The sequence below is a fragment of the Ascidiella aspersa genome, chromosome 2, assembly GCF_963924565.1.
Source record: "Ascidiella aspersa chromosome 2, kaAscAspe10.2, whole genome shotgun sequence".
NCBI classification, from domain to species: domain Eukaryota; kingdom Metazoa; phylum Chordata; class Ascidiacea; order Phlebobranchia; family Ascidiidae; genus Ascidiella; species Ascidiella aspersa.
In genome coordinates, this window is record NC_139448.1 from 25961279 (window position 1) to 25970976 (window position 9698).

The 9698-nt window shown below is 36.1% G+C and overlaps 1 protein-coding gene across 1 annotated transcript; it reads left to right on the forward strand.

Annotated features, from left to right (window-relative positions):
* The first annotated feature begins 636 nt into the window (after window positions 1-636).
* On the forward strand, window positions 637-1775 carry LOC146164522 (serine protease 38-like). Its single transcript, XM_083380747.1, has 4 exons — window positions 637-789; window positions 936-1050; window positions 1287-1411; window positions 1694-1775. Exons 1-4 carry the CDS (start codon window positions 637-639, stop codon window positions 1721-1723), a joined length of 423 nt encoding a protein of 140 aa, XP_083236873.1. The 3' UTR covers window positions 1724-1775.
* Window positions 1776-9698: the final 7923 nt, after the last annotated feature.

Consider the following 9698-nt stretch of genomic DNA (forward strand, 5'->3'; position numbering starts at 1 on the left):
TTAGGAATTTTTGTATTACAGAAGCAGGCTATTTCTAAAATCCAAATTGTTGATCTTCGCAAAGACCACGTTTATGAAGATAAAGTGTTTTATAAAAATTTTAAATACGTAACAATAAAGAAAAAAATGGGGATGAAAGTTACTGCTGATCCAAGTGGGCATTGTGCCATATTTCCTGCTTTTATGGGTTAATATGGTTTAATTGTGTCGCAGTTCCTGATTTACAATGCTTCCACGGCGATTTTTACAAAAACTATACTCTCAAGAAACACAAAAACTTTGTCAAAGGCTATAATTTGACAAATTTTGACTTTATTAATAAATTTTAACTTTATTGTAAATTTTAACTTTATTTTAACCTATAAACTTCCTAGAAACAGCCCCCTAGGTGCTAAAACCGACTTTATTTTTTGATTCCTGGACAGTTGAGCTCCTTAAAAAATTTTAACTTTATTGACTTTTGCGGGCCCTTGTTATAACTTAGAAATGCACGATTTTTAATATAGCTTAATGTGCTTAGGCTTTAGGCTAAAATCTATAATACAGTTAATGCATTGTGCAAGGTTTGACATTGCACACATCAAAAATCTCAAAACATCTCGTGACCACTGATTTAGTGTCATATTTTAATTGAAAATGCACAACACAGAAACGGACTACAGTTTGTGCGGGCAATCCGTTTCCGATGAAAAGAAATATTTGGGTAGAATAATTAGCGGAAAACCATCAAAAGAACGCTCCTGGCCGTGGCATACTCTAATCTCTCGTCGGCGCGGCAACCAATATAGAGTGAGTAATGCCTTACAACTCTAATTCAGTTTTGTTTATAAATATAACATAGTTAACGAACGATTCTTCAGCAGATAAAATACAACGCTAAGAACAAAACTTGGAATATACAGTAGAAACAGTTTGTCCTTTCCTATATTTTGCAGACATATAACGGTTGGCTATTGGGTGCTGGATCTCTTATAAACAACAACTTTGTACTTACGACAGCTCATTTGTTTGGATACAGCAAAAACGTAAAGCATCTACTTCTAACCTTTGGTAGGTAGTGTTATATTATACAATGCAAAATAGAAATGTGTGCTGTGACATACAGTCTATATTTGTAATGTGCCGATTTGTATTGTACGTATATTTATACCTAATTGTATGCGATAGGTTTAATTTAAACAACACGTGAATATGACTGTCAAACAATTTTTTAATCGACTATTACCAGCGATATTAACATATATTTTGTTACACCATTATTTTACCAAACTATTTGTGAACATTAGGAATGTTACACCGCCCATTAAACAATTCGGACACTTTAGCCTCTTCGGTCAGGTTATTCGGAGGATCTAGAGTATTTATTCACCCATCATATGTTAGAAACGAATATGACAACGATGTAGCTCTGGTAAGTTAATTTGTGTAGTTTGCTTAACTATAGCAATCTTGTTGTTGTCGATAGTTGAATCAGTGCGGAATCTTTGTTAATATGTCATACTAATCAATATTGTACTTAAAAAAAAATAATAATTATTGTTCTCAAAAAATACAGTATTTTAGGCCTACGTGTCTTAAAGATATCTAATACCCGTTAGTCCAACGCTCAAATTTTGCTGGCTATACATGCCCCTTTTTTTCTGTTGGAAGGACGTAATAAAAATCACGACTATTTTTCTCATTTCTTTTTAAGGACAATCACTCAAGTTTGTTCTATAGGTAAAGATTGGTGAGGAATTTAGTTTCGTCAACGGAAGTTGGAAAGTTGTTTCTCCAGGGGGTCGGGTAGAGTATACAGCTTACATACGACCAGTGTGTCTTCCTTGCATGGGAAACACTTGTGTTGGGAAACATTTGCGCAAGATATCAACTGGTGTAAGTTTGTTGAATGGTAGCGAATCAAATGAAGAAAAATGTAAGATTGAAGGTAAATATTAGTGTTATAAACAGTTACAATCTACTAAGACGAACAAATAAACAGCCCGTAACTACTTAATGCAGCATTTTATGTCAGGCTTCTAGGGACATTCTGGGCTTGGAAGCAAAATTTTATTAAAAACCTTTTAATAGACCCAGTTAGGCTTAGTTCAAGATATTCAGTTGCTCTGAAGAAAATGCTAACTTACGAAAAACCAACAGGTTTGTCTAAATTTAGATTTGTCATCAGTAAATTCATTTACAAGAAACCTGCTTCTGTCTGTAATGGCAATCTTCTGTCCAAGTCTACAATCACGACTGGATTGTTTTGCAATTCAAAACGGGTCTAATTGCATTTATTAGAGAAAAAACTGTTTGGTTTAAAATTTGAGTCTACACGGGGTCATATATAAGCGATAAACATGCTCATTCATGTCGTTTACGGTTTAATTTAAAGAGGGCGCGTAAACTTTCGATGCTATGTTTACCTACTATAAAAACACACAATGAAATCATGCAAAGTGGCCCAAAAATAAAAAAGATTCTCTCAAAACGCAAACATGCTATACCAAATGTATAAATGAGATTCGGATTTGCGTTTTGTATCCAGTTTGTAAAAGAGGTGGTTGACCGGATGATTTACATTGGAATGTCAGATCCGTGCCGCGGGCCGAAGGTTTTGATTTTCAGTTTGAAACAATCCACACTGTTACGTGTAGAATACATTATTTCCATAACCTGGTCAACAAATTCAGTACGAAGTTTTTAGCCTAATAGTCAAAATGTACAAAATGTTTAAAAAACATTTTTAGATCACTAAAAAATGAACACGTTTCTCAGAAAGAAGCATATTAAAATATTCTAAGACACTACTCATGATAAGCACAAATCTTAGGAATATGAACATTCCCAGGTTTTAAACATGAGTGAAGTCATGACCTACTGTAGTTTTAGCCCAACTAGTCCCCAATGACTTACATCCAAGTCAATGCATTTATCCGAAAGACAGAATTCCCTACAACACTGCAAATACAAGTATGGTTGTTCTGGAAAACCACAGGAAATGCAACGATAAAATAGTTTTTAGATTTTTGCTTCCATTTGTTTTATTTTGGAATAGTTGCATGATGTAGTCAATTAACTTGTTTAGTAGTTTATAGTTTTTTAAAGCCTAAATTGTAATGTTTCAGGGATTTGGTTATTAAAAGACGAACAATCTAACAGCACTTCACCACTTTTTACAATCATTGGCTTTGGCTATACCAGCATTAGAAAAGTACCCAACCGGTTGCAAGAAGGATTGGTGGAGATTAGGAAAGAAAAATAGTAAATTGTTATAAGACAATAATTATGTGTAGGCCTATTGGTTTCTAGACAAAAACAAGAATATAGAATATATACGAAGAAATTCTCAAATGATAGGATGAAATATTTTTTTTACTTACTATTTTAAACATGTTTATGCCCACTTGAGCTTCCCTCTTAATATGGTAGATTAGTTAGGTCTTCACTGACAAAGTACACACAGGCCGCAAGAAGATAATAATTATCGTTTTGGGTATTACTAGTACCAGTTGAATTTAATACGGTGTCTTATAGGCTACCTCAGTGGTCGGCAACCGCCGGTCCGCAGCAGGGTTTCCAGATTAAAATTATGATTTAAACCCAAACCGTAGGCTACGTATAAGCCGTAAAAAGTCAAAAACAATTAAATGTATATTTACCTTCAAAACACATTGTCTTTCGTTTAAATATAATCCATGGTTAATTGTTATAATAAAAAATCACTATTAACCAGGCACTCGTGAAGTTCAAAACAAACCAATGTGATGTGGCCATATTAGGCTACATAGCACGTTCACAACATCCTAAAATGCATTTTTTTGTAAAATCTTACTACACGTATTTACAATATATCAAAAACGCCAATAATAATGTTTTTTCTGGGAAAGTTTTCGACAACGTGTGCATTTTATTAGTTCATTGAAAAAGTTGCATTAAATTTCCTTTATTGAACATTTGTTAAATTTCAGTTTTAAACCGGTCCGCAGTGCAAAAAAGGTTGCCGATCCCTGTTATACCCCACGGACCACGGCACATCTGGCATAGTCTCACGGTACACCAGTGTGCAGCGGCCCACTGGTTGTGCGGCATTGGTTTTAAGAGAGTCGAGTAAGAGATATTTCCGAGTTAGTAAAAACGAAATAATTACCTACCGATACATGATCAAGTCAGCGTTTTTATAAAACCAAGGTGATAACCGTTTGTTGTTGTACTGTGTAGCGTGTTGTATAGATGATAAACTGAACCAGTTTAGTATCAATAACAAGATTGTTACGAAAACATACAATCAGTTTTCTAAAATTCCAAAAAAACATAAATATTTACTTTGGTCCATTAGTCGGACTCTTGTGGGCTGCGAAAATAATGAGAATATTCGAACTCATCTTGATCGTGTCTACTAATATCATAACAGGAACCTGAACAGTACACACATCTTTTTTTTTATTTGATTCAGTTGCCGTGATGCTGCCAAACATGCAAGCGCGGAACTGTATACTACTCTCTATTATTCAAAATCGATGTTGTGTGCCATTGGTAGGAATGTCAAACATCGTGTGGATGCCTGTAAAGGCGATAGCGGAGGAATGATGGCACGGCAGGTAGCATAAAAGCAGTGTCAACTCACAGTCCGAAAAATTAGTAATTAATGCAATTTTGTTGTTTTAACTATAGTTTTTTGTTTGTTTTAACTATAACATTTTTATTTTACTACATTTACCTATTTTTCTAGCAGTTTTATGTATCTATTTTTGTAATAGGTTCAAATCACCATAATTTTACAATCGACATAATTTCTTCCAGATCGTCGACACCGAAACAAAACAGTCTTGTTGGGTTCAAGTGGGCATTATAAGCTGGGGCATGCAGTGTAACAGCACCATGGAAGTAAACGGTATAAAACTTCCCATGCCAGGATTCTACACAAAAGTGTCCGTCGTCATGAGTTGGATAAAAAGCACGTTGAAGTCGAATGTCCCTTAAATCAGGGCTCGGCAACCTTTTTTGCACTGCGGGCCGGTTTTAAAACGGAAATTTTGTCGCGGAACGGTCTTAAAAATCAACAAATGTTCGGTAAAGGAAGTTATTACTACTTTTTTCAATCACTTATCAAAATGCATACGTTATTTTCGAAAACTTTCATGCCTCTACCAAAAAAAATCCACACCAAAATAATAAATCATTATATACGCTTGAACATCAAAGAAACATGATATTTTAGCCCATTTTTCGATATATTGTACATACGAGGTGTTATATTTTACAATAAGAACTGCATTTTTGGATGTTGCAAACGTGCTATGTAACTTATGTGGTCACAGCACACTATTGTTTTGAACCTCACGATAGCTTTATACTAATTGTGATGTTTTATCATACAAAATCAACCATGAAATATATCTTTAAATCAGTGATTCCCAAACTGTGTGCCTCGAGAGATTGCCAAGCGTGCCGCAAAACTTTTTGTAATTTCAGAAAAAAAGTATTTGTATTAACAATAGGCGTACACGCAAGCATTTTAGACTTAAATACGCACTATTCATTACATATTATTAATTTTGAGACATTTGCATACCTATAGTTTGTCGTGTGTTAACGGAGATTGTAAAATGACTCTATTGTTATTCTGTTAAAAGTTGCCGCGAAATAGTTAAGATTTTTTTCGCGTGCAGTGAGCCAAAAAAGTTTGGGAACCACTTAACTGCTTTAAACCAAAGTCAATATGTTTCCAATAAAAAATACATTGAATTTTTTTCGACTTTTTCCCACTTTTTACGTACCGTACACTTTGGGTTTACATACAAAATACCTAATCTAGAAACCCTGCTACGGACCGGTAACGAACTCCTCGCACCGGTCCGCGGACCGGCGGTTGCCGACCACTGCCTTAAATCACGACACCGAACATTTCCTTGTTGAACAAAATATTTTAATTGATCTGTCTGTTGGGTTAGTTGAAGCAAAACCAATCAATACCAACCATTCAGGAACGTGTTTTATTTTTTTTATTTTTAGTTTGAGTTAATTTACTTATCTACAAATCTAGCTAACAAAATAAATCATTTTTTGTTGTTGTTTTAACGACAATCAGGTGGTAGTCTTACGACGGAAGAAAACCTTTTACAGTGACACCAATTATAACACGTTACAAACGGTTTTAAGGTAGCACACGTAACAAACGGTTTTAAGGAAGAACACGTAACAAACGGTTTTAAGGAAGAACACGTAATAACTCAATATTGGACACTGGGAAGAATTTACAGCAAAATATACGAGAAGCTAACATAAAGTCATGCACAGCGTTAAAGTGAGAGATTCAGCCTAAATTAAATCAGGATTTCCTAACAAAATGAAATTCAACAAAGCAGCACGAGACAAAGAAAACAGCTTCAATTGTGACATTACAGAATTTCGACAAACAGAGAAACAAATTGCGCTAATAAAAACGGACCTTTAGGTGGTTAAAAGTGGACACTCAAAAACAAATGTATTGGAGTTTCAGAAGTTCCGCAAAAACAAGTACGGCACAAAATGTATTAGTTATATTCAGTTGACTGTGACCTAATCTCAACATACAAAGAACAGCAGTTATTTTAGGATTTTTTCCGTATACGTATTGGCCAAATTATAGAAAAAATGACGTTTAATATATATATATTTTGTAATATTGAAACCGGTGATGCAGCCCGTCATTTCACCGGGAGACTATTCCACAGTCGAATTGACTTGCAAACAAACGAGTCATTTGGGTTTTCGAGCGGATAACGGGCATTGTTAATGGGTAGCGAAACTAGTGGCTATAGGAATGTCTTTAATAAATTTAGGTATGTATGATTGTAAGTAAGATGTTCCAATGTGATAAATTAACTTAAAGAATAGTGACAAAGCATGAACATTTCGTCTTAAATGAAGACGAGTTAGACCAACGTCAAGTAGGATCTTACTGTGTGATGTGGTTCTCTTACACCCTAGAATTAGCTTAGCTGAATCGTATTAAACACTTTCACGTAAGTCACTGTCGGTATTACTACAATTGTTATCAATTATTTCGGCGTGTTCCAGTATTGGAAGAATATGGGCTTTGTAGAAAACAAGGGGTATGTGGCGCGAAACAGTTGTTAAAATTTTACGCAGAATTTTTAAGGCGGGTACGTGCTTTATGACAAGTATATAAGATATGTTTATGCCAGGATAACGAAGGAGTAAATATAATACCTCATAGGTATTTGTGACTGTCATCTTCAGGTTGTGGGTTTTAAGCACAATGATAGGATATTTATTGCAATTAAACAAACGACCATCAGTACTTACACAGATACTTACGATACATACATACAATAATTACCTCCGTATAACGTACGCGATCTGGACTCCACAATGAACAGTATGCAAGACTGCTATTTTTGGTATAAAATGAAATCCCTTATATACAGCATTCCAGCTGGCGGTAATTAAATATCGTGACAATGCGGTTCGGCGACGCATCGAAAAAGAGGAAACTCGGACAAACGACGAAAACACGATCAGGCAATAAACTGTCAAATTGATGAATTCACAGAGGCTGGTGTGACGACGTCACAACCGGCCAGCCTGCTTCATTTGGTTGGCCGGGGTTTCAAGCCGGTAACAATATGGAGCGCAAACGTTACATCACTCCCCTTGTCTTTGAAGCAATAGGTCCGGAGAGACTCCATGTTGGACTTCTTCCTCCAGGAAGTCAAACATTGTTCATGGGATGATCATGTCCTCCTTGTCGATCGGCTCTTTGTAGAACAAGTCAGGAACGGTGGCGACCTCCGAAACATAAATGACTGTTGTCCAACGATGAAAAAGCTCGCTTCGTACAAAGCACGTTGGTAGTCAAAGAGCTGAAACTGAACTGCTCCTTCTAGTGTTCGAGAATCCCTCCGTAATCGAGCTGGTACTTTGTTGCTGAACAATCTGTGTAAAAATACTTACACCGGCGTTTAACAACATGCGAATACAAGAAATGCACAGCCTACAATGCAGAAATAGAGCCGTAAAAATCGTAATTTTAATGTAGAAAGACAAAAACCGTCAGTCAAATGCCTAGAATCTATCGTTCTAGAATACCGAAATAAAGAAAGTTAAAGGTGCTAAACTCTGAAACTCGAAAACAAAATTAACGCCTTGTCCATTTTAAAAGTAATTCCTAAATGACAGACATTTTAACCTTGGCGTAAAGGTTAAACTAAAAGGTTACACTATGCAAGCCTGTAACTCAAATGGACATGCGACGGTACCTCAGCCGTCAGTAAGGTAAAAAGGCATCACGTGGCCTTGAAAACATCGGGAACTATGCCCGGAATACAAACAAAACGGTCAGGTTATTTTAGGTGTGATATCTCTGATCAAACACCGTAAACCATATAGGACCAGACTGCAGGTTAGCTGCAAACGGAAATGGCACTTTAGAAGGCACAACTTCTGTAAGTGTGAGAGATAAATATATCTGTTTATAGGCTTAGAGATTAGTTTACGAGAGAAGAATATTCTCCTACGTAAAGTTTCACCTTTAACTTAACAAAAAGAGACGTAATTTTGCAAATGACTGAACAGCTATGCCGTAAATTTAGTTAGCTCAAAAGCGGTTTTAAATCTGCATTGTTCGACCGATATGACAACATTAAAACGTGCGCATAATTACGCAACAACATACTTACAATGGCGGCGGCTTAGAGAGAAAAACAGGCGTGGTGCGTTAAAAGGTAAACAAGGCATGTATCAATAACTGACAATGCATAGCGCGCACAAAAATTACGAATAAACTATAGCTGCCATCCTTCGTGAGCGTATTAGTGAAATTCAATTTGATTATGCAAGGCCCATCCCTGCCTTAACGACAACTTTAAGCCATAGGCGCTAAAAATTACCCAAAAACGTTAACAAAACGTCTATCATAAAAAACTAGCAAGAGGCTGAGAAATAAGGGGAAACCATAGTTTAGGAAAGTCGAAGGTTAGAATAGTAAGAGGCCGTAGATGGATAAGGAAAGTAAAGTAATGAAAGCTTACTAGGTTATCATCAGGTGTAAACGTCGTAAGAAGATGCTGCTTCTGTCGCAACAGATGCGCAAGATTTGCTTGCAAGCTGTTAGGTCCGGCGGACGATACCAGTCATCGAGATACTTAAAATCATCAATCGATCGACAAGAATTCCTGTCTGATAAGATTAGGTAAAGAGAAAGTTGAAAAATATAGGTTAAAAGTACCTTTCAAATAAAGTCTATCTTTAAATAGCATGTCGTCATAGATGTTTTGAACATCGTAGATGCAGAAAACTCGCTTTGTTGACGAGGCTTCGCTTCTGCAGATGAAAGTTTGCTGTTGGACGTAACTGCTATAGGCTGAAAAGATTTCAACGGAACATTTAAAGGTTTTGCCGTGTTGCAAAACGACGATGGAGCGGCTTCGAAAGTTGAATGCGGTAAGTCGTTGTCCATCTGCTTCTCAGCTGAAGGAGCAGCTGCAGGTTGCAAAACTGAATCAGGAGACGAGAATGGCAGTGCAATCGGTGGAACAACTGTAACCGATGGCATTAGAACATCATTTTCTGTAACTTTCTTTTTAGAGAAAGGAGAAATAGGTTTAAAAAAGAGCCTATTTTCGTATGACGAAGCTTAGAAATGGAAAAGTTCGATTTAATTCCCTTAGGTTTTGGAAAAACATTACCTTCCCTTATATTACATAGCATGGCAG

Coding starts and splice junctions, on each gene's coding strand:
- LOC146164522 (XM_083380747.1), top strand. CDS start 637: ATGCACAACACAGAAACGGACTACAGTTTGTGCGGGCAATCCGTTTCC. Junction 790..935: donor GGCGCGGCAACCAATATAGA/GTGAGTAATGCC, acceptor TATATTTTGCAG/ACATATAACGGTTGGCTATT. Junction 1,051..1,286: donor GCATCTACTTCTAACCTTTG/GTAGGTAGTGTT, acceptor TGTGAACATTAG/GAATGTTACACCGCCCATTA.